The sequence below is a fragment of the Hippocampus zosterae genome, chromosome 15 (assembly GCF_025434085.1).
Source record: "Hippocampus zosterae strain Florida chromosome 15, ASM2543408v3, whole genome shotgun sequence".
Classification (NCBI taxonomy): domain Eukaryota; kingdom Metazoa; phylum Chordata; class Actinopteri; order Syngnathiformes; family Syngnathidae; genus Hippocampus; species Hippocampus zosterae.
The window spans coordinates 2,203,581-2,228,797 of NC_067465.1; the positions used below are offsets into that span (position 1 = coordinate 2,203,581).

Here is a 25,217-nt window from a genome sequence, read left to right on the forward strand (position 1 = left end):
ACATCATTAAAATAGGAAATTAAATGAGCAAATGACGTACCATTCATATTGAAAGTTGCTGCATTTTAATAAAGCTCAAAGACTAGGGGAAAAACACACCAAATGTACAAGGTTTGTTCAGCATATTAAGTAAAATGGAAATTACAAGTTGGAAAAAATAGGATTGATGATGTGTCATCATTATTTGAGTCTCTGTAAAATATTTCATACAGTCCCTTCCTGTGTTTCATTTTACAACACATCTGCTACACCTTCCTTCAACGCACCGTTTCATCCGTATACAGCTTCAAATGTTACATTTTGTTTCAAAAAATAGTTTACTGTATGCCAAAATACATCTGTACAGTGCTAATGCATACTTGAGGATAAAGAAGTCAATAAACAAATATTTACAATGGACAGTAGGGATCTAAGAGAACACTGATCATATGTTTCCATTGGACAAGAAGGGATTTTTGTCAGGCAGTGAAACTGATGATGGAGCACGCTTTTTTGAATTTTAAAATAAAAGAAAATAATAATAGTAATGGGGAAAAAGTTGGGACTTAATAAAAGGCCACGATTGAACACATAGGAACAATGCATACGGATGTTAAATTAGAAAAGCTACACAAAGGCTGCTAGAAATAACACTTGCAATGATATACAAATAAATTTAAGACATTAACTATATTATGTTGGACACATAATAACAAGTGAAATAAATAAAGAGTTTTTTACTGGTGCATTCCAAAATGGGTTGTTAATTACTGGAAATGGCAAATACTCTTCTTGGCACCTGAAACACATACAAAAAATAAAAAAATGAAATAAAAACATGCCTGTATAGCAATAGTTGTACAGGCTGACTCTATCTGATCCCGATCAGACAGGCGGGGCCTTTGCACGGCCCGCTTCCAATGTGAACTCAAACAGGCGCTGACAAAAACGACATGATCACTGACAACACATCCCAGAGACACAAAACAAGCATAAGGCCGCACATGATCAGCTCATAGAATCCACGCTGCCTCTTTGGGAGGCGGGACATTCACTTCGGAGTTTCATCGAGGCCGTCAGTTGCCTTTTTTTCGACTCGTTTTGGCACATGAGGAAAACATGGCGGCCGTTGAAGTCCTGTATTCATTTGTCGCCCACATTCCAGTTGAAATCTCAGAATTCAAAGTGTTTCCAGTGTGGAAAGCGGTTTGAGCATTTCATTCATATATAACTTTGGTAAACTAGTAGAAAAAGTACGCTAGTAGTGAGGCAAAACTAGTGACATTATAAAATGCTTATGGTTAATATCTAGTGCGTCACTATCAGTACCAGTAGAAGGCAGGTGTCAACTTGTGCACTATTTTGCCTCACTCGTAACATGCAGTTGAACGAGTGGCATGCCAAAGTTGTCCTACTGGTGTGCAAAGATGATAAACGGTTTTGAAAGGCAGCATCGACGAGTAGACACCCACCCAAAAAGGTTTGCAATTGCATATAGAGGCCACAAGATGGCAACAAAGCACTTTTAACAACTAGACAAGGCTATGGCCTGACAAAACGAAGCTCCTCGCCTCGCCTATATAATTCCTTGGGCCCAACATGGCACACACGACATGGCTTTGGTCTGAGCACAAAGACAGTGAATGAGTCTCCCCCAAAAACCTGCAAGTAGACAAATTCACTGCAGTGGAAAAAAAAAATTACCCTCTGAAGAAGGTTTCTCTGCTAGTGCACTGAATTATCTTACTAATGAGGACAAAGATCGTCGTACTACTAGTAGGTGAACTTCAACCTGCATACTAAGGATATCGAACAAATGCTCAAACGGCTCTCCGTATTCCAGAGACTGTGGTTCTCTGGTGCTACTTTAAGTGCATCTTTTTGGGCGTGCCCTGCTTCTTGTTATGCCACAGATGACTGGCAATGGTGATGGCATCCACGCTGGCCGACATGGTTTTGGCTGGGATCTGGCTGAACTGCTTCCTGTCCGAGTTGTACTTATAAAGCCGCTCGATCATCTTGGCGGTGATGGTCTTCGGCCCGATCCCGGTCAGCCGCGTGATTTCCTCCGTTTCGGGACAGTAGGCGTACACCGATCGGAATTGGCAGCCAGTGTCACGGAACAACACCAGAAAGTTATTGGCTTCGGATTTCTCAATTTCCTGCAAAGGTGGCACAGCAAAAACGTCACAGTGAGATGAGATTGTGTCGAAATGGCACATGAATGCTGAAGAGCTGACACTTGTAGTTTTTGGAATGTGTAAAGCAATTTCCCTACATGTCCTGAAATGTGTTTTTTGACGTTTGAATTGTTTGAGAAATGGGAAAGTAGAACAAGAAAAGGTCATAAAACATACATCAATGATCTTGTTTTTCTGCCCTTCGTTGACCTTTCCAGCCAGGCAGCAGTGGGCCAGAGCATTCTGGATGATGTGCTTGTTGGACTTAGCACTGGGCTCCTTATATAGTTTGGGTCCTGGAGTGCAACAACAGAGTGTCAAGTTGATTTAAAAAAAATAAAAATAAAAATAAGTAAAAGCTGAGTCAGCATCCCTTAAAGCGAACAGACACAATGTCCAATACCTGTGTACTCAGTGTTGGACGGAGTTGAGGAAGTGGTCGAATCATTTTCCCAATCCTTCTCTCCGTTACGACTACCGGCAGAGGGGCACGAGGAGAAGCCCTCGGAAGACTCGGGCCTGTAGATGACAACGGACGGACAGTGATTGGGGTATGCGGTACACAAGGTACGTCCAGACACATTGCACGGATGAGGATGATGCCATGGCGATCGGCCCGCGCGCGAGTTCTACAAAGCTGCGCAGTTCTGGAGCGGAAGGAAATTTCAGTCGAGCTAGGCGGTCTGTTGGAAATGCAGCCGGTATAAAAAACGAGGAAAGAAAAATATTGTTGACAAATTCGTATGACTACTGACCTTCCTTTTCGTTCTTTAGGAGAGTTTAGAAAGAACGGAACGTGAGAAGGTGCTACTTTATTGCCTCTGAGGGAAGCATGCAATAGAGGGGAAAGGAGACAAGGACACAACAAAAACGTGTCAAACATATAACAGACAATCCCTCAAGTCACAGTACATCATTGAGAACACGGGCCTATTTTATCTTATAAAAAAGCCTGATATTAGGAAAAAGAAAACTTTTCGCCTCCCCTGAAACCAGGATGAGTTCCTCAACAACAATATTCACAAATGACGAAGAAAGGGCTTTACCTGTAGTACTTCTTGTTATCTGGATGGTTGCTCTCGTTGTCGGTCAGATTCAAGGAGGCCAAAGAAACGCTCGACACCGAGTAGCCTCGAGGACGTACCCCTTCACCAAAACATTACACGTGTTATGAATGATTTGTTTTTGGAGGTTTTTTTTTTTTTTTTGCATGGGATTTGCACATCACCCACCTGTTCCTCTCACAGCGGGAGTGGAGGACTCCATAACATCCCTGTGGATGGACTTTGGGCGAGGCTTCTTCTTTAGACTTCCACATCGGGGCTTGACCACGTGATCCATGTCCTCCATCAGCTTGAGCTGTTTTCTCCGAAGATACTCATTCTTGATGTAATCTCTCCTCTCCTTTTCATCGTCCCTCTTCTGTTGCTCTTCCTCTGCTTTCAACCTAATGGACGGGAGCGTTCCTCAAAGTTGAACACAATAACAGATACTGGAACGCAGTAATTACAAACACTGCGTGGTGCCAGAAATGAGCAAAATATGACTCAACTGGTCAGAATATTTTGTTTATGATCGTTCACCCGTCTACATATAGTAAGCGGCAGAACAATTAAATGCTTTTCCACAACGGTTTTTCCTCATGTAAAAGATGTACATAAAAATGGTTTCAAAACAAAGACATATAGCGAAAGCGACGGACCGAGCGGCTTCCTTCTTCTGCTCCTGGTCCAGCTCCTGCTGTTGCTTCTTCTCCTGCGTCTCCTTTTCCCTCCTCAGCCTCTTCTCCAGGAGAGCCGCTTTCTTTGCCGCCATGTCCTCTTCATCTTTTGCATCATCCTGTTGTTAGACGAATGGGGAAAAAACATTATCAGCATAATAAGAATAATAATAGTAGATGTACAAAAAAAAAAAAAAAATCTGCGATGCAGAGAACAGTACTCCTATTTCAGTACCGGTGTTGCTTTGAGCATAACGTTACCCAGAGAAATGGTATCACCTGGGTTCAGCATACGTAGCTTCAGATAGAAAACAAGTAGAGACCGTGTCAACAGCGCCCCTGCTGGTTGAAGCCTTGTATTGCACTCAATTAAAATCTATAAATGAGTTGGATTGTAGTCACAACTGACCTTAAAAAAGAACCCACAGCACACCTTCTGGTCCTCTCCAGCTGTCTCCTGAGCTTGGCTCTCTGGAGTCCAGAGTCCAGACAGCGTCACCTTCACCAGTTCTTTCTTTTCCTGAGGGTGTTTGTTGCCTTGGATCTCAGACGTGGGTTGACACAAGACCTCTGGAGTACTCGACTTTTCATTTCTCCGCCGACCGTCTTCTGGCTCTCGCGATCCTTCTTCTTTCTCTCTGGCTGCAGGAGGTTGAGAAGTGCCAGCGCAATTTTTCTCCACCACCTCTTCTTTGCCCTGAGCGTCTTCTTTGCTCTCCTTGCTCTCCAAGCTCTTGCTATTCCCGCACCCCTCGTCGGAGCCCAGGTACGCAAATGAGCTGGTGTGCGTCTGGCTCGACGTGAACCGCCGCAGTCTCGGTAAGCTGTCCACCGACGTGGGGGTGTTGAGCATTCGGTTGATGGGTGTGATCTTCAGCTCGTTCGGCCGCGGCGTCCGAGGTGTCCTGGCGTGGAACGAGGCGGGCCGTCGCTTGAGGCCGGCGGAGGGACGACTGACGGGATTGGCGGAACCCGACGAGGACAAAACGGGGGACAAGGAACCCACCGATCCTCTGGCCGACGCTCGGCCCGTGACACTGCTGCTGCGCAACTCGCGGAGCTGCCTGGGGAGGATAAAAAAACAAAAACGACCATTTCATCAACAGTTTGCTTTCCATTGTCAATGAATTGCATCTAAATAGCAAGCACGTTTGAGGCTACCTGTGCGGTGATGGCGCAGGGGGAGGAATGACCCAAGATTTTTGCTCTTGTTCTTTCATGGACATGATCCTCTCCTGCTGCTGAGCCAGTCGTTGCATCTCCGTCTGCAGGAAGCCCAGTGACGTGTTCAGCCTCTCAATCGATCGCGTGTACTCCGCAAGGTCCGACTCCCCTGGGGTTGAACCGGCATCACATACAGAATTAGGCGTCGTCGGTTGCATCGTTGCGATTCATTGTTGAGATTCGGAGCGAAAATACTGCAGCAGAGGTCAATGTGATCTGCAGTGATTTTTTTTTTCTCCATTGAAAAAAAAATAATGTTTTAATATGATCATTTTGTATCATCGCGTTTACATATTACAGTGTAGCCCCTGTAAGGGTTAGAGTTGGGGGTTGTGGTTAGCAAAAAAAAACAAAATATTAAATAAAAATTGATAACTACTTGGGCGGCCCGGTAGCCCAGTGGTTAGCACGTGGGCTTCACAGTGCAGAGGTACCGGGTTCGATTCCAGCTCCCTGTGTGGAGTTTGCATGTTCTCCCCGGGCCTGCGTGGGTTTTCTCCGGCTGCTCCGGTTTCCTCCCACATTCCAAAAACATGCATGGCAGGCTGATTGAACACTCTAAATTGTCCCTAGGTGTGAGTGTGAGTGCGAATGGTTGTTCGTTTCTGTGTGCCCTGCGATTGGCTGGCAACCGATTCAGGGTGTCCCCCGCCTACTGCCCGAAGTTAGCTGGGATAGGCTCCAGCACCCCCGCGACCCTAGTGAGGATCAAGCGGCTCGGAAGATGATGTCGGAAGATGATAACTACTTCTATACTTGAAATGACAAGTCAGGAAAACAATTTGTTAGACTTCTGTTCAATTACTTTAAAAAAAAAGTGCTTTTTGCTCGCAATACCTCAGCATCAATTGAAGACAAACGAGTCCCGGAGGGCCCGAGTGAGCTCATTCAAACGCTCTCATTTTGCCGGACGGTTATTTCAAGTTTAATGGTTGCCGCTAAGAGTTTATTGCCAGCGTGTCGAAACATCTGTCAAATCGATCGATATTTTCATGAAAGAGGATCAATAACAGTCACTTATACTAAACGAGCGGATACACCGGGTGTGATAATGGACTGCTCCCGGATTTTCGGCTCACTGTATTGAAAAGCTAGCCGGCGATAATGCTCGGTGGCCTCCCACCTGCGTCTTCACAGGGCGATTTGGGAGCCGCGCCGTCGGGCTTGCATCTCTCCGCCCTCTCCATGCCGCCGTGGCTGCTCAGCGTCTTTGTCGAAGGCGTTTGCGCTTGGCCGGAATGGGGACCGAGCGGACTGGTGAGTCCTTTTCTTCGCACTACGTTCAGGAAGGCCGTTCTGCCCATCTTCTGACGGTGCCGCGTGAAGGCTTCCTCCACCTGCGCACAGGATCGTATGACTCCTGTCGGCGAGGACGGCGCCAATTAGAATTTTTTTTTCTTACTTTCTTCTTCTGAGCTTCGATGGCTCGGCGCTTCTCCTCCAGCTTCATCCTCAGCTGGATCATCTCGGAGGCGATCAGGTGGGAGGGATCTTTGGGAGAAGGCGTGACCGGAGACGGCGATGTGATTGGCAGAGGGGCTGTTCCCATCTAAAGAAATGACACCAATGCAAGCCGGTGATTCCCAAGGTGACACTGACCAATCGACTTTTTGGAAGTCATTTGAGATGAGATCATGGCAAACCTGTGAGTAACTGTTCCCATATGGCGTGTTGACGTCGGAACTCTCCGGGGTGGTTCCTCCACTGCTCCTTCCCTCCAACTTCCTGAACTTCTGCTCGGCGAAGCTGGTCATGCGCGCCACGCCGCCGCCGCCGCCGGAGCAGGATGAGGCGGGGCTGACGGTGTGAGATCTGGCCAGCGTGGGAGCCGAACTCCCGTCTTCTCCATCCCCTCTGCCGGGGTTTGACTCACCGACCCCTTTACGCCGGTCTTCCCGGTTCCTCTCCTGAAGGGGGCGAGAGCGCGTGATGGGCTCACAGTCCGGGTCCATATCGGAATAGTCTCTCAGAGAGGAGTCCTCATCCAAGCTATGGATTTCCTCCGTCTTCACGTGGATCCCGGTGTCGTCGGTTGAGAGCGAATCGGAGTCGCGGTCGTTGAACCGGGCCTTGGCTGCACCCGGGTGGTCTCCTCGAAGCAGCGCCCCCGAAGATCCTGAAGGTCGAGCGTCGTGGAGAAAGAAGCCGTTGTCTCGGTCTCCCACGCCCAGGCTGGCGTGGGGCCTTTCTGTGTCGTGGATAATTTTGAGCGCTTCCTCGATGCTCGGGGGGGTCGAGGGACTGATGTGGCCGCCGTGGTTACCGTGGTGATTGGTGTCGGGGAGGACTCCGTTGGGGTGCCTAGGGTCAGGGCAGATGACTTTTAACGCCGGGTTATTCATGAGGATTTCAACATATTTTTGTATCAGGCAGCACAACTTCAGGTATTGGAAAAACATGCATGTTGATGAGTCTAAATCGGGGGGTGGGGGGGGGGGGTCACTAACGTCTGGGTTCACATTTTTAAGCACCTGCTTTGATTCTTAATGGAGAATGTGTTGTTCCTGCCCAGTGGTTTGCGGGGAGTGAAGTCTTCCTCATCTTCCGCGATGTTTTCTCTACTTTGTCCGTTGGCGTTGACCGGCATGAGGGACACGTGGCGCTTCATGCCGCCTCGAGGTGCAAAGTGAAGTCTGAACCCGAGACCATCGCTGCTGGCGGAGCGGGTCATCCCGGGGAGGGAGGGCGCTTCACCGGACGGCGCCGTGGCGTCTCCATCCAGGGGAATCTCAAAGGAGATTCCGCGTGTGGAAGAGCTGAGGGAAGAACATTTAAAAATTTTTTTTTTTTTAATTAGTCATTTTTTTAAATTAGTCCCGGATACAAGCGGCTGAAATTAGTTTTCTCCGCAGGGTGTCCGGGCTCTCCCTTAGAGATAAGGTAAGAAGCTCAGTCATCCGGGAGGGGCTCAGAGTCGAGCCGCTTCTCCTCCACATCGAGAGGAGCCAGATGAGGTGGCTTGGGCATCTGATTCGGATGCCTCCTGAGCGCCTCCCCGTGAGGTGTTCCGGTCATGCCCCACCGGGAGGAGACCCCGAGGAAGACCCAGGACACGCTGGAGAGACTATGTCACCCAGCTGGCCTGGGAACGTCTCGGGATCCCCCGGGGAGAGCTGGAAGAAGTGGCTAGGGAGAGGGAAGTCTGGGCTTCCCTGCTAAAGCTGTTGCCCCCGCGACCCGGCCCCGGATAAGCGGTAGATGATGGATGGATGGATGGATGGAGTCCTTGATTCAAATCGGTGTTTTTAGTACAGAAGGTGCGGAATCGAGCTACAAACCGTCTCTCCTGTGGCCAAGTCCCAACACAACCGTCCACAAAGGACATAGAGGTAGATCTCTTCATTACACCTAATTCAGAAAGAAAGACAAATATTTCAGCCAGTTTATATTCTATATATATGTTCTACCCTATTCTATATACATGATGCCGTTTATACCTTCCTCAGAGACATCCTCCGGGCTATCAGGCGTGTCGACATTGTTCTGCTTAGACACCGGAGCCATATTTCGACGGGATTTTACAGGGTCGATGACTGTGGAGTTAGAGAGCTTACAATTAGCTGACACGATTTCCCTTGACCTTGTAACTTGTCGCTATCGTCGTCAAATCGGCCCAAAGTGCGGACAATACCGTTGGGGTCAAAGACTCTGGGACGTACGAACGAGGGTTTGACCACTTCGAACCACCAGAAGAGCTCAGCCAGAAACACCAGGTAGTTACTCTGCAAGAACACACGGGGCACATTGTTATTGTATGTCAGCATACATGATGGGATGGAATACGCATGTTATATATTTTTTGCGCCATTTCTGATTTCTATGCAAGTTGCCGTTGATTCGCAATAGCCGCAATTGATGCGTTAAGTCCCCGTGATGTTGTTGCGATACAAAAGCAGCAGGGGTGACGAGGGGGGCGGGGGGGCAAACAAGAGAGGCAGGCAGAGACAGGCCAGGACCGGTCTGCCCTCTGTTCTACTGATGCTCCCGGTCACACACAGACTTGTCACATTCATTACGTCTGCTGCCGGCGGGACAAAACTCGCTCCGGTGACAAAAATGTCTCTACCGTCCTTCAATGCGCATGAACCGCCACATAATAACAACTCCGCGAAGAGTTAGCCCTGCGACACATACGAGTGCGTTTTTCCTTGCATGACTCATTCTCCCCTATTGGTAATATCCCGCTGTGTGTGTCTCTCTCTCTCTTTCTCTTCTTTCTCCAAAACAACTTTTCTTTCATGCCTTTCAGCTGAATCCGCATTCAAAAAGCATCCATTTCTGCTGTTTTTACACATTGACAACTCTTATCTTCCCGTATGCATGTTTTAACTCATTCAGTACCAGCCGATTCTAGACCGAGTCTGAAAAGACGTTTAAAAACGTCTTTGGGAGTGAATGTGTCCGTCCTATAGTTTTTTTTTTTTTTTTTTTGGTGGCTGTCTCACAAGGGTGGCGGCAGTTGCCTGCAGCGTCGGGGTATTGTGCTTTCGGCATATTTAACAGCGCATGCCAGGTAAATTCATTTAGCCACTGGCAAGAAACAGCTCAAAGCCCCTTTTCGAAGAACGGTTCGCTAGCTGCCAAACGGCTGCTTGTTGTTAAGTGACGAGAGTTGCGTTCACTGCCACCATACGTTGCTCGTGGATTTTTGCTCATAATTCAAGGCAAAAAAAAAAAAAAATCACATCTGGCGAAACACACAAAGACAAGGAATCTATCCAGAGCACTTTCATCTGGATGCCTACCTTAATGGATGCATGCGCGTAGAGCATGTCCTCCAGGCTGAAGTGGCAGCAGCGGTTCAGGTTAGTCCTGCAGAAATCCTGCACCAGCTGGAGGTTGTACAAACTGTCAGCCAGCGACATGATCTCCTTCAGGCAGATATCTGCTCGGCCGGGGGCGGGGAAGGGCGACAGGAAGACGAAGGGAAAGATAAGGCTATGTTTGCAGAAAATATATTTCCTGTAGTGCCAAAAGTGGGTTTAGAACAAGAACAAGAAAAATGGAACGGATGATCAATATTACTTAACTTAACCGCCCCCTGTTTTCTGAAAACAATTTATGACAAATTTGAAACGAGATGACTCATCAAGACTTTGTTATAGGACGCCTACAGGAAACTTATTTCAGTTGATCTTTTACTGGATCAAACAGTCAACAAACACATGTAAGACATTTTTAAATTGAGATGAGAAATTTAGCCAACTTTTCACATCTGCTGCACTCATGTGCGAGAGCGCTCAGAGCGCAGACGCTTGAGCTGTTTATCTTTGAAATAGCAACCGGCGAGTCCTCCTACGTCACGCTGCCCTTGTGACCAATCACAGCCCAACCCGGAGCATTTCTACAAATGGGTAGCCTAAAGCGAGCGCAGAGAAAAAAAAACGGCCTTTGTTTTTTCCTCCTTCCTTCCTGCCTTGCAGTCTTTTTAAGGTCATCATCGTCTTTGTCGCTGCTTTCGGTCAACGCACGCGCAACTTCCAACGGGCCGCTTTCGGCTTGATCGCTTTGTGTGTCAATCTAGTGGATTTGCTCATCGCTTTCTAGTGCAATAAAACAACAACGAAACCCTACGCGGAGAACACGCGGATCCCCACCTTCTAATCGAACAGCCCGTGGGCAGTAAAAATGCAGCAGAGCCGCCAGGGCGCAGCCGTCTGTGTTGTCCTTCAGGAGATTGTCCACCAGGGGGAGCAAGGGTGCACTGTTCTGCTGGACATGCGCCCTCCTGTAGCGAGCCTGAAACCATGTCATTGACACAAAGGCAATGTCATAAATATGCTAATGTCTCGTCGGGCTTTCTTTTTTCCATGCACACAAACTGGGGAGGGACACATAGGGTGGCAAGCCCAATCAATTAAACATGCAAATAATCAGATGCGAGTGGCAGCATTAATCCCAACAAATCTGTCTTTCACAATGTCACTTCCTTCGTCAAAAACATGATTGCATTTACTGCAAACCTATATTGTTCATCTGTCTATGCCAGCGACGTATCGTGACAGGCGGAACGATTAAAAATACTCTGCCACTGGATGGCAAAAGGTCCAATTCACCTGCTAGCCACCTGTTGCCACTCAAGCAACACAATAGGAGCTTGGCGTTGAACTAAACTGGCCATAATTTCACACTGCATTAATAAATTAGTAGGTACATAGGAGAGAGGATCATCAGTTCAGTACGTATGCAGAGTACTTTTTGTGACTTTTTTTGTGGCTGGGGAGTTGTGCGCCACAAGATTTTCCAACAAAGGTATAATAACAGTATAATAACAATGTAGATCGATCATACTTCAATCGGGGGGATATGGTTTGAGGCTGCATGCAGTGAGGACCGCGGATGGAGAAGGGCAAATGTGACAGGGTTCTGGTTAGATACAAGGTTTGGGGAGAAGTGTGTTTTATGACTGAATGGACTTACAGGTACAAGTCTCCAGTACCATTTGTTGGAAGACTTGATGGTGAAGGATGATTGGACAACAACAGGAGACAGTGGTGTTAGAGCGAGTAACGGGCAAATTCTGATGCTGTATACACTAAAGGGACAAAAAGCTCCCATAACTTGAAAACCATCCATCCATCAATTTTTTTGGTGCTAATCTGCGATCAACACACAAGGCCGATCTGCCTAAATGAATTCACAAATAGGTCAAAATTCATCCAGCCATCACAGTAGCAACATTGACATTTAACCTCGATCCGAGCGAGAATTACATGTCAATACGAGTTGTCACAATTGGTCGAAGCATTCGCACAGTCTCCGCCCACAAACGTGCTTTTGCAATTAGTCATCAGAACTCCGTTAATGATTGTTCACAGCATCCTAGAATAGACAGTGTCTTGTGCTCCTGTGTGTGTGTGTGTGTGTGTGAGTGTGTGTATGCGGGCGTGTCAAATTGGCTCCTCCGAGTGTATCCCGCTCAATGAATAGACGTCTGTTGTCTGTTCGAGCTCCCGCAGCAGAGAGCGAGTGAGCGCACTTTAAAAAAGACGTCACCCTCACTCATTGTTGTAATATGCAAATGAGCACGCGTGGCCAATCGAAGGGCTTTAAAGACACACTTGGATAAATTTGATGCGGAAGGAGTTGAGAACCGGGCCCTCGACGACCCCATCAACCAAACGAGTCGCAACACCGCTGTGCTGCTGTGTCACCTGTGAGCGCGGCTGAATTGTTTGACTTTGTCGAAACACGGATTACTTGACCTAATTAGGCACCGTTACGTCGCAGCATATTTGAGTGTGGAAATGTGCATCTGGCTCTCCACGTGCTTGTTGTGTCATACGATCCTTATATAACATCCAGGCTTCTTCTGACTGAGCAGGCCCATCCATCCCCGTCTCCCTCACTCTGACTGCCCGTCCTCACTCCCCCCCCCCCCCACCCCCCTTCTGTCTTCCTCTCCCATCTTTGTCCACTCCGACAGCAATGCTGCAGCTCGTGCCAACGTTCCCCTGCAGCTGGGGCATGACTGAGCGGTTCATCTGTCATCGCCTATTTAGCGGACAGATCTGCGGGAGCCGCGTACAGTACTGTTGGGTTTCTTGAGTCGATGCAAACACGACACTATGACTGTAAAATGTTCTGCTTAAGTGCAGGTCTTCAGCGAGGTGACAAAATAATAGAAAAGCCTCTTGTCTTCAGTCAAAAAAAAAACTCACTTTTGAAGAATTCAATGAGGTCTTAAACTGCGGGTGCATTAAAATGTGAAAGAAAGCAATCGTGCGGTGCAGGTGTAACTATTGACGGTAAAGGCTGGAGACAAATGTGAACTTTGACTTGATTAAAGGGAGAAAATGTGAACATTTGAGTTTTGTTGATCATAATGCTAAGGCTAAGCTTATTTTTTGTAGTTGAAAATCTAAACTGGGCGGCCCGGTAGTCCAGTGGTCAGCACGTCGGCTTCACAGTGCAGAGGTACCGGGTTCGATTCCAGCTCCGGCCTCCCTGTGTGGAATTTGCATGTTCTCCCCGGGCCTGCGTGGGTTTTCTCCGGGTGCTCCGGTTTCCTCCCACATTCCAAAAATATGCATGGCAGGCTGATTGAACGCTCTAAATTGTCCCTAGGTGTGAGTGTGAATGGTTGTTCGTCTCTGTGTGCCCTGCGATTGGCTGGCAACCGGTTCAGGGTGTCCCCCGCCTACTGCCCGAAGACAGCTGGGATAGGCTCCAGCACGCCCGCGACCCTAGTGAGGATCAAGCGGCTCGGAAGATGAATGAATGAATGAAAAATCTAAACTGGGAAAATAGTTATAAAAAAAAAAACTTTCCTAGTCTTGATTTGTTTTTTGTTTTTTTTTACCTTGGGCGTCGAGTTTGATTCTTGACAGGAGGCTTCTTTCAGCTTCTGCTCTTCAACAAGAATGTCCCTCAGGTGTTCATTCACCTGTGGAGCAACAGAGATCGCATAACAAAGGTCAAATTTCAAAAAAAGGCATCTGCCGCTGATGTGCTTGTTCCTGGGTTTGTGTTGAGGGGTGGGAAAAGCTAAAAGACAGGACCCCCCCCCCCCCCCCCCCCCACACACACACACACACATAAAATGACACTTTGCGTTCAGCACCACCTTTAATTACTGCCTTTACTCTCAAAAGGTTTCATATCAACTATAAACTGTGACGCAACATCTTGGCCTGGGGATGCAGAAATTAATCAGCCAGACCAAAGCATGAGGCGCAATTTCTGAAAAAGGAAAACAATCCAGCATGTGTTTGAACATCTACAAATAAGTCCCTTTGCCTTTTGCTAGACAATGTGAAATCACATGTAATGAGCGATCATGAGGACTGCAGAATTGATGTGACATTTCTTGTACAATTTACAGACATCCACTGGTGTTTTGTGTATTTCAAATAAAAAAAATGCCATGCTAAAAGAGGCGGGGCACTAGTGTGAGGCTGTACTCGGAGACACAACAATGCTCTTGAAGCTTCAAGTCAAGAAAATGAATGACTTCAGATTTGGATACATCGCAGGGAAGAGTGTTATTAACCCTGCCAAATTTAAATAAAAAAAAACACGTCTTAAAATATAGAAAATGTGGTTCGACGATTTTTTTGTTTGTGAAATCAAGCCGTTCTCTCTGCTCTCAGTTGCGATGGCAGTGTTTGCTGAATGCGCTGAAACCACCCTTTGCTCAAATTTCGATCAAATACCACTGGCTCTGATCTGGGAAAAAAAAAAAAGGACACTATTTATCTGGCATCTTTCTTATGCCGACACACGCTAAAGAGGTTCGGGCTGCAAAAACATAGCCTTTTCCGTCACGTGACAACGAGGCACTCGAAGGCAGAAATGAGAGGCTAATGTCATTTGGTGCTACATAAGCTCTCGGACATAATTAAATGTGAACCTAAATGCTTCTTCGATTATCATGGCGCAAACGTTAAAATTGACAAAGGCGGAATAAGGGTCTGAACCTCTTACCTTGTTGAGCCACGTGGTGATGGCATCCTCCGTGTCGTAAGGCTGCTCGAGGACTTGCTCGTCGACGTGCGAGGGCTCCGCCGAACAATGTCTGTTGACGCAGGACATCACCCGCTCCACACTCATCATCTCCACCGTGTAGGCCATCATCAGCGTGTCTATCAGTGCCAGGTGGGATGTCTGAAAAAAAAACACCAATCAAGTTTACTCGTGCTAATTTGCTCATGAGAGCCAACGCAAATGTGTCAAGTGACCTAAAAGTCTCATGATATTGCGTAATTGTACATAGCGATCATCACTCATTTCAATTTCATATTTCTTTTCTGGGGCGGCCCGGTAGCCCAGTGGTTAGCACGTGGGCTTCACAGTGCAGAGGTACCGGGTTCGATTCCAGCTCCGGCCTCCCTGTGTGGAGTTTGCATGTTCTCCCCGGGCTTGCGTGGGTTTTCTCCGGGTGCTCCGGTTTCCTCCCACATTCCAAAAACATGCGTGGCAGGCTGATTGGACGCTCTAAATTGTCCCTAGGTGTGAGTGTGAGCGTGGATGGTTGTTCGTCTCTGTGTGCCCTGCGATTGGCTGGCAACCGATTCAGGGTGTCCCCCGCCTGCTGCCCGAAGACAGCTGGGATAGGCTCCAGCACCCCGCGCGACCCTAGTGAGGATCAAGCGGTTAGGAAGATGAATGAATGAATGAATTTCTTTTCTGAAATAAACCCACTTAGCATACTTTGATGTCATGCACGGATTTCAGCCAATCTATTATACTACCACCAGGTAGAATGCGTGCCTCCCCTGCGCCGCACTGAAGGGAACGATTGGCCGGGAATAATATTAGGCGTGTTCACTCCCACCACGCTGCAAACGCCCATTTTAAACTGTGCGCCTTTCCGAAAATACCAAATGAATGAAAACGCCACCCGTGCGCGCAGTTAGATTGCATTTTGTGCTGGGCTTGCACTGGGCATGAAAATAGGGTCCCTAGTGTACACAATGCTTGACATTCTGCTGGCCTTTCTAATCTAACTCTGGGCCAGGACAGCCGGGCCGTTTCACCTCCACTTCCCTTTCCTGTCTCATTGCGGGTCACTTCGTGCTGAATAAACATCTCAAGTCAGCTGCCCCGTAACCTATAAGACCTCATTCCGCCAGCGACTGTTCTGTTGGCTAGCGCAGTGTGTTTCCCCTTAACACAAAAAGGCAACGAGCTTGGGGTGGCGCTTGACGTCTTCTCCGCATGCTCGTCTTGCCAATCAAAGCAGACAGCGTGCTCAGAAAGAAATATGCCCGTTCAAAGGATACTACTCGAGAAGAATAAATATGATACGTGACACCAAAACCTGACTAAAAAGGGCCCGATGCCGGCAGCACTTTTTAAAACTTTTTTATTACCGTCTATAATAACAAGAAAATCAAACACATTCGATCTGAGAGGAAAATGGCAAGGCTCATTTTTCTCATTTGGAAAAAGTAATCCGATACGCAAATCTTTCAATCAATTCAAGACACACAAATTGGAAAAAAAAAAAGCCACTCTGAAATACTGTTTTGCGATCCATCACGGCTCACTACGCGAGCAGTAATTGGAAACGTTTTCTCTCTTCTGAAAGAAAAAAAAACATTGAGAATTTTGGTTCGTCTTCTGGTTCGTCGGAGAGGTGCTTAAATGGGGTTTAGGTCAAAGGTGAGTCAAATTCTTCCATATCAAACCCGTACATGCCTTTGTACTCCTTGCTTTGAGCACCTAAAACGGAGAGAGAAAAAAAGAAGCCTTCCACAATGTCTTTTTTTTTTTTGTTTAACCTAAAGAAGCCAGCAGGAAAGTCCATTCCTGGTGACAGGCGCACACCATATAAGGGTGTGAAAATGGCACGGCGGTCAAACTCGAAGAGACCGTCGGTATTCATCCTCGCTATTTTTCTGCAAGACTGGAAGTGTGAGTTTGTGCGTGACCCTGCTCCAAGGTATTTTTAAAGGTCAATAACAGCTGCGCAAATACATAAGTAGCCTCCTTGTCCAAGCCCCCCCTTGCCCCCCCCCCCTCTCCAAAATGTCTTCTGCTTTTACAGGTAGTCACAACAGGGGAGCAAATGATGATGGCAGAATTGTGCACCTCAGTTACAAACGACAACATAAAAAGAAAATACCCAATTGGAACGCCTCATGACGTGAAGGGTACATGCAGACAAATTTCGATGACTTATCCCCCCCCTACCCCCCCCCCCCCCCCACCGATCTTTAACTCTTTTTCATATCCGTCTTGTAACACTCAGCAGATTATTAAAGCGGAGGAGGTCAAGCCCACATTGGTGAAGGTCTGACAGACTTTGCGCCGTGCGCGTGTTTAATGGAAAGGGGGGGGGGGGGCGGGGGTGGCAGCAGTCAGACATGCAGCAGACACACGTTGACTCACTGCGAGACTCCACCCTCCACTCTGCTGTAGTACTGCACAACATGTTCTCCTCCTTTGCGGCGTCCCTCGTGCTGGCCACGCTTTTCCTTTACTCCTCATCTCGCTCTTTTAGAAACGCTTTCTACTCATCGGCAAGCCGACCCCTCCCATCGCTCTTCTTCTGCATCCATTTGTTCCTACGACTGACTGACTCACTGCCACACTCCTGCTCCTCGACATGAGTTATTATTCTTAAACAGTCTTTGGAAAAGCATGAGGTCATCAGTTGTATTGGCCTATAACTCAAAATGAAAAGCATTCAATTTAAAAAAAAAAAAAGCTGATGGATTTGAAAGCTGCAGATCCTGTATACTTGTTTAACAACTCACGGAGAAACTGTAAAGAAGAATGCTTTGGGGCCCGGGTCGCCCTATGGTGACGTACCGGTAATATAACTCTATCCACAATCGAAAACAGACACTGGCTTGACTAAGTGGACAACACAAACAAAGAGGAAAGCAAAAAAAAAAAAAAATAGGGAAATGTTTGTTGTATTGCAGAACGGGACTGGTGAGCATTTTGAACATTCGTGAAGCTTTGTGACCAAAGCTTTGAAAAAAAAAAATCGACATCTGATTGACTATGTGATGTTGGAATTTCATTCATTCATCTTCCGAGCCGCTTGATCCTCACTAGGGTCGCGGGGGGTGCTGGAGCCTATCCCAGCTGTCTTCGGGCAGTAGGCGGGGGACACCCTGAATCGGTTGCCAGCCAATCGCAGGGCACACAGAGACGAACAACCATTCGGACTCACACTCACACCTAGGGACAATTTAGAGTGTTCAATCAGCCTGCCACGCATGTTTTTTGGAATGTGGGAGGAAACCGGAGCACCCGGAGAAAACCCACGCAGGCCCGGGGAGCACATGCAAACTCCACACAGGGAGGCCGGAGCTGGAATCGAACCCGGTACCTCAACTCAATGCTAGTCTCTGACTTTCTCAGTCATGAAATTTAATGGTCTCGAGCATTGCAGCAGACCCCCACCGCCCAACCCCCACTTACATTATTGTTCCTACAGTACACTGGACACGTATAAACGTCCTTGAGCGGTGATTTAGAACGATCCCCCTCTGGTTTAAAACATCTGTTTGGAAAAACTACATCTTGTAGTGCAGGGTTGTCAAACTCATTTTTGTCGTGGGCCACATTTTAGTTAACGCTTCCCTTGGAGGGCCGCGATGACCGAAACCACATAAAAAAAGTCAATAATCACGGTTTATTCCATTGTCGTTTAAGTTACTGTAATGGGGGGGTTGGTAACAGGAAAATGCTGACACGATGTCTCTTATTGATGACATATGAGAATTTAAAATTTTGGTAGAGATTTTAGCAAGCATCGTGGAAGTCGGCATGTTTGATTTGCTTTCGTGGGCCACATGGAATGATGTGGCGGGCCAGATTTGGCGCCCGGGCCTTGAGTTTGACACCCCCTGTTGTAGTGGGAAAACTCATTCCTGCTCAGATGTAATTTAAGGTTTGTGATGAGCTACACTTGCAGAGGGAATTGTCCTTGAAGAAAGGCTGGTGGCAGAGACCATGTGGAGGCAGGTGTCAAAGAGAGAGGGGGGGAGGCGGGGGATAGGAGGATGGCAGGAGGAGGAGTCTGGGAGGGGAGGGCACACTGCAATGCAGACACTTTTTTGAAATGATGGGGGCCAACCGTGAGACTTTTTCTGCCACATGTGCTTCCCCTTGTGGTCATGCCAAAGTACTGTCCACACTTCTGAGAACCTCATCGGGTGAACTGCTCATTATCGTGTAATAAACACAATCGTTACAATTTTGAAGAAGAAATGGACCCTACGAATCCTCAAATACTACGCAAATATTTCCCTCAAACTGTATACATTGGTGGCACTTGAACAGTCTGATTCAAGATTCCATGACATCGTCACCACAAATTTTTTTTTTCTCCTTAAGATTTCACCTTTGACCTTTCCGACGAAAAACATCTTTTTTTCCCCTGTAAATTATCCTCTCTCTTTTTTAAGGGAAGTCTAATAACAGAACACAAATAGACGCATAATCCTTGAATACACAGTCTCACGCCACGATGACTCACCATGAGTAGAGGCGTGCTGGTCAGATCTCTCTCTGTGACCAGCCTGTCCTGGTCAGTGACATATAAACCTTTCTGGGCCAGAGCCTGGATGACGGCGTTGTGACCCAGTAAAGGTTTAACGGCATCGCTTCGAAGAATCAGGCTTCCCGCTCGGCAGTAGAGCTCAGCAGACTGGAGTAGGCTGGCCACCGGTGGCTTCAGGTGCTCCTGGTTGTACTGGTCCCTGTAGAAAGGCTCCACCAGCTCATCTGGCACTTCGTCTGTACGGCGAGAGAGAGAGCGAGAGAGAGACAGCTGTGGGAAAGTGTCAAAAGTAAAATAAAGACAGAAGTAAACATAAGATTTTTGCAGAGTATCAATTCATTCATTCATCTTCCAAGCCGCTTGATCCTCACTAGGGTCGCGGGGGGTGCTGGAGCCTATCCCAGCTGTCTTCGGGCAGTAGGCGGGGGACTCCCTGAATCGGTCGCCAGCCAATCGCAGGGCACACGGAGACCAACAACCATTCGTACTCACACCTAGGGACAATTTAGAGTGTTCAATCAGCCTGCCACGCATGTTTTTGGAATGTGGGAGGAAACCGGAGCACCCGGACAAAACCCACGCAGGCCCGGGGAGAACATGCAAACTCCACACAGGGAGGCCGGAGCTGGAATCGAACCCGGAACAACCATTCGCTCTCACACTCACACCTAGGGACAATTTAGAGTGTTCAATCAGCCTGCCATGCATGTTTTTGGAATGTGGGAGGAAACCGCAGCACCCGGAGAAAACCCACGCAGGCCCGGGGAGAACATGCAAACTCCACACAGGGAGGCCGGAGCTGGAATCGAACCCGGAACAACCATTCGCACTCACACTCACACCTCGGGACAATTTAGAGTGTTCAGTCATGCATGTTTTTGGAATGTGGGAGGAAACCGGAGCACCCGGAGAAAACCCACGCAGGCCCGGGGAGAACATCCAAACTCCACACAGGGAGGCCGGAGCTGGAATCGAACCCGGTACCTCTGCACTGTGAAGCCCACGTGCTAACCACTGGACTACCGAGCCGCCCTGCAGAGTATCATATACATGCAAAATCTATTTGTTTGTTTTTTTTTCCGCTTCCAAACTCTTTGATCTCAGTGCATCGCATTAACGCTCCCACGGGGTTCATCCAACACTTAACAAGCCGACAGATTAAATCTTCACTGGAATGTCTGACGATGGCTGTAAACGACATGTCTGTTAGTGTTCCGAAATAGGACGTTGCTGCTCCTTTCTTCAAATCCCATTGACGTGATGAGGTAATGGGATTAGAGTCGTCTTCACACATTACACACACAACACACACACACTCAAGTGTGCAATACACACACACGCGAGCATATCTGTCACCCGCTTTGTTTAGTCACATGATTGTCGGCATCTCGCACACTGGCCGGCGCTCACCTCTGCTTATGTTCACACAAGACCCTCCGTGTGCACATATAGAGTATGTGATCCAGTCGCAATCTGTCTAAGTGTGTATTCCTTCCTGAGAATTTCCCTCCGCTTGCGGAGGAATAAAGAACAATGAAGGAATCTATTTGCCCTTCTTTGCTCCTACCAATAAAGTGCCGCAAAGAAGTTTTGAGTTCTAAAAAAGAAACACAACTTGTGATTGAACCGCTGCCGTCTTCCAGTGCTTGTGGTTAACGCGCCCCCCGCCCCCCACCCCCCAGGCCCTTTTTATTTTAGCGCAGCAGCTAGTCACAGCTATCCAAGGAGTTCATCAAGCAGTTTCTAATGGAGCTCTCGATGAAAGAGTCGAGCTTTGTGAAGGCAAAAGGCTCAAACCAAGTGTTGACAATGTTCTTTTGTGTGCAACAGAACATATTTGAAAACGTTTTTTTTTGTTGATATGAAAGAAAATCTGCCAGCACTAAAGGGGGAAAAATATCTTTTGTGTTGGCCATCAAAGAGGAAAAAGACAGGAAGTAAGTGCAACGGGAAGTGTCCAGGAACGTAGACGACTGCTGCCTGTGGGATGCCCCCCCGGGACGCAGCTCAGCAATGTTTATCTGCTAACATTGCAGCTATACTTGGTGGAAAAAAAAATAATAATAAAGCGGTGAACCTTTCAAAAAATCCGGCGCAGTCTCGCAGTAAACTATTTCCATGAAGCGGATAGAAGCCATTTTTGTTTTTAAGCTTCAAGCCCTCATTGCAATGAATCGTTTTGCACACCCATCCATCCATCCATCCATCATCTACCGCTTATCCGGGGCTGGGTCGCGGGGGCAACAGCTTTAGCAGGGAAGCCCAGACTTCCCTCTCCCTAGCTACTTCTTCCAGCTCTCCCCGGGGGATCCCGAGTCGTTCCCAGGCAAGCTGGGTGACATAGTCTCTCCAGCGTGTCCTGGGTCTTCCTCGGGGTCTCCTCCCGGTGGGACATGACCGGAACACCTCACCGGGGAGGCACTCACGAGGCATCCGAATCAGATGCCCAAGCCACCTCATCTGGCTCCTCTCGATGTGGAGGACGGGTTTTGCACACCCTGTAAAGTGAATACGCTAATGCTAATTTACTTGTACCGTTGTCCCTCTTCTGTGCTTTGATGATAAAAGCGAAGAGCATCGCACCCATCTAAGGGCATCTGTCGAGTGAGTGCCGTTTACATCACAGCCAGCAGCCCGGGTCATTGCGAGGTCTGCTATCATTGCGCGGCGCACAAATGACACGTGACTGTCACGGTTCGGTCTGAATTGAACAATGTAGCATATCATTCTTTTTTTTATCTTCTGAATAATTTCTCCAGAACTTTAAGGAGGGATGTGGCGTGATCCAACGTAGAAAATCCTTTTGGGATTTTTCCTTTCTTCCAGAGAAAACCGCAAAAAAACTGCTGAATATGGCTCCTTCTGTTTGAAACAATTGCCAAAAACTTTGCAATGTGCATCACGGGGAAAAGTGAGGGACTCGTGACTGGTCCGAGAACTTTGTATTTTCGTGACGTGGGCGGTTGAACGAAGAAGAGCTCGATGTCAGCGGTGGCACGTTGAGCTGCGCTGCCACTACAGCAATTCCCAACTCCAGTTTTTTTTCTGCTGAACACAGCAGTGGCATGGAAACAATTCGCAACATTCGGACGGGAAAGAAGAAGGGAAATACTATCCAAAAATATCCAAAATACAAAATTGAAATTACAGTCGGTTTTTTTATTTGCCATGTAAGCACACTTGTGACCTATTCGAGGCCCTGTCCCCAGCTGCTTTTATTGCTTATTAGTGGTCGTTACGTTTGAAAACGGTCTTCTCGACACAAACAACATTTATTCCGATCCAGGCCCCCACAAGCTCTCGGTTACTCTATGAATTGGGCCACAGTTCTTGGCAATGCTCGGAGCGGAAAGTATGTCACCAGATGGATACGAGAAACAAGAAAATGAGGGTTTCAAAGAGCAACGGGATGGTGTTCTCACATGTTGCTGCCTTCCCTGTCTATCTTTTTCATCGATAATAATTGTGCAGTATCAATGACAGTTATAGTTTTTGTCCATTGGGGACTAATATTTAGCAATAGACAAGTCACACTGTGTTTGATATGTGACTGTGTGGAAAATGATGACCAATTGTGTGTTACACACAATTCAGCGGGGGATGTACTCATAACTTGTTTGACATTAATAAATGGATGATTAATCTTCAATCAATGTTTCAGAGAAAAGTGCATTTTGGCAGGTCATTTTTTTTCCTGGTACAGATCTCATGCCTATGTCAAGGCACTTATGACAAACGTTGTGACACCTTTTAAATGTGTTCATTCAAAAAAAAATACAAATCTAGATGTGGCAGAACGACCTCGGTTATTTTGTATGGCTGTTAAATGTCAAAACGGGTCAATTTCGAGCAAGAGAGGATGTAAGGGTTAAAGAGTGTTCAGTTTTCCAACGGATGGGAAAAGATGATGGAGGCGCCACCTACCCGAGCCAAAGGCCTTAGCTACCAACCACGTCAGGCTGGAGGAGATCTTCGCCCTGGTGAAGTCATAGTGCTCAAAGCTCCTTATGGCAGGGACGATGAAGGTCCGCCTAACGCCGCCGTCGTGCGCCGCATCTCCCATCGTCTCTGCTCCACTGCGGCAGAATCGACGAGGAACCGAAGCGAGTCAAGCGCAGGAATTCCTCCCGACGGGTGACATCGCGTCCGTTGGAACTCAACTGGGGAAATACGGCTTTCAGATGGTTTGAAGGATCGCAATTCCAAACTCGCACCGCTGTCACGTCCTTCCTCGTGCTGCAGTTGACTGGATTTCTCCTCATTCCCAAGCACGACACCCATTGGGATAACGTGGCTCGCAGGAGAAACTTTCACACGACTGTAATCGGACGTTCGTATCCATGTTGCTCATTTCCCCCCCTTCTTGTCCCGCGTCGCTCCGTCTTTCCTCGCCGAGCCGTCTCTGCGTTTTTTTTTGACCGAACCGAGCCGAGCAGTGAGTGAACTGCGCATGCTCGACCCACCCACCCAGTACTATTCTTCATTTCGATCGTGTGTCCAAGACTTTGTTGCTGTTGTTTGTTTATTCATACCCACATTTCCCAAGTTCACCCTTTGATGGAACATTTGAGCATATTTGCTTTCAGTATCAACACTGTAATTATTTTGTTCTCTCCATATTAATGAAACCAAAAATACAATTTCAATTTTAAAATACCAGTGCGACATTTGAATGCAGCACTGCCAACAATGCCGTTCTTGTCATTGCAGAAAATTAAAGAAATGTATTAAGAAGAGAAATAATTAATTTGGTCTATTTTTTAAGCTTCCTGTAGCCCCCGTTGGAAGGTTCGCGTGTGGTTTTAACAACATATATTCTGTAATTTAAATATCTTGAATTATCGATTGGACAGTGGTTAGCACGTCGGCTTCACAGTGCAGAGGTACCGGGTTCGATTCCAGCTCCGGCCTCCCTGTGTGGAGTTTGCATGTTCTCCCCGGGCCTGCGTGGGTTTTCTCCGGGTGCTCCGGTTTCCTCCCACATTCCAAAAACATGCATGGCAGGCTGATTGGACGCTCTAAAATTGTCCCAAGGTGTGATTGTGAGCGTGGATGGTTGTTCGTCTCTGTGTGCCCTGCGATTGGCTGGCAACTGATCCAGGGTGTCCCCCGCCTACTGCCCGAAGACGGCTGGGATAGGCTCCAGCACCCCCCGCGACCCTAGTGAGGATTAAGCGGTTCAGAAAATGGATGGATGGATGGATGAATTATCGATTGGACACGCTGTGGTAATAAAATCCCTCTTAATTTGGCGTACTGTATAGACCTGGAAGCTTGAGCCAGATAAATCCAAAAGGTGGCAGTAAAGAGCCGTAAAACATCACCGAATAAGAAAAAGGCGGAAGTTAGCAACAGCAAGCTAATCAGCAAGCGACTCTAAAAGTCATCGTTTTGCGTTCATTCCCTCTTAATTCCGAAAGTAACACTTTGGAAATAAAACCGAAGAGTACAACATAACCTCTGGGTTTCTGTAAGCTTCCAAGCATGTACATTCGCTTGGTAGACAAGGCGAACCGAAAGTTAGCTTCGCCGTGTAGTCCCAGTGTATAGGGGTCAGAGGTAATTCATTGAACTTTATATATGACAACATTTAAAGCAGTAAATGTGGTGCAATAAGACCTTGCAAGTTACTTAATAAATAAAACCCCTCAGTTTCCATGATCCACCGTACGTATATTTTATAAGTTGTGAAAAATGCTATAATTGTTTCCTAACCGTTTATTTTGTTGTCACCTCTTTCCTGCACACGCTCAGCAATTGTTGATTGATAAAAGAGTTTCCTGATCTGAGCCGACCCCCTTGATCAAAAAGGAAATAACCAACTCTGGATCAATCCAGATGGCAATCATTTTCAACGGGTGCAACAGGCGAGGTCTTTTCCATTGACACGTGTTGATCAGACAAATTTCATATCAGGCAGCAATTTAAGCAGCGTAGAGTGTAGACACAAACCAATTGTTAACATCTTAACTAATTTTGCAAATATGAGGCACCCCACCTTTGGAAAAAAATCGGCATGTGTTGTGTGCTTACTTCACAATACAGTACTGACGCAGGCAACCTGGTCCCCATGCAGGCCCCCCACACCCAAACACAACCACCGAGTCCATTGCCAAGGCCAACGCTGTGTTGACCACATGCAAGGATTTGC

At 47.3% G+C, this 25,217-nt stretch overlaps 1 protein-coding gene across 2 annotated transcripts; it reads right to left on the reverse strand.

Annotated features, from left to right (window-relative positions):
• Window positions 1-42: 42 nt before the first annotated feature.
• Window positions 43-23,637, reverse strand: camsap2b (calmodulin regulated spectrin-associated protein family, member 2b). Of its 2 annotated transcripts, XM_052087176.1 has the most exons (22): window positions 22,991-23,637; window positions 19,043-19,302; window positions 14,530-14,709; window positions 13,406-13,489; window positions 10,701-10,842; window positions 9,849-9,988; window positions 8,735-8,825; window positions 8,541-8,636; window positions 8,382-8,451; window positions 7,575-7,859; window positions 6,747-7,404; window positions 6,506-6,652; window positions 6,227-6,440; window positions 5,041-5,212; window positions 4,289-4,943; window positions 3,862-3,998; window positions 3,392-3,606; window positions 3,206-3,305; window positions 2,915-2,980; window positions 2,563-2,678; window positions 2,337-2,455; window positions 43-2,141 (listed from the first exon to the last, which is right to left on the reverse strand). In XM_052087176.1, exons 1-22 carry the CDS (start codon window positions 23,127-23,129, stop codon window positions 1,842-1,844), a joined length of 4,386 nt encoding a protein of 1,461 aa, XP_051943136.1. In that variant the 5' UTR covers window positions 23,130-23,637; the 3' UTR covers window positions 43-1,841. The 2 variants fall into 2 exon arrangements, with proteins under 2 accessions (XP_051943136.1, XP_051943137.1); XM_052087177.1 differs by lacking the exon at window positions 2,915-2,980 and having other exon boundaries at window positions 22,991-23,636.
• Window positions 23,638-25,217: the final 1,580 nt, after the last annotated feature.

Bases quoted from the DNA above. Each gene is read 5' to 3' on its own strand.
- camsap2b (XM_052087176.1), bottom strand. From the start codon at position 23,129: ATGGGAGATGCGGCGCACGACGGCGGCGTTAGGCGGACCTTCATCGTC. The intron at 10,843-13,405 runs GTAAAAAAAAAC...ACATGGTTTCAG, and splicing joins AATCAAACTCGACGCCCAAG to GCTCGCTACAGGAGGGCGCA. The intron at 2,142-2,336 runs GTATGTTTTATG...CCACCTTTGCAG, and splicing joins AGAAAAACAAGATCATTGAT to GAAATTGAGAAATCCGAAGC.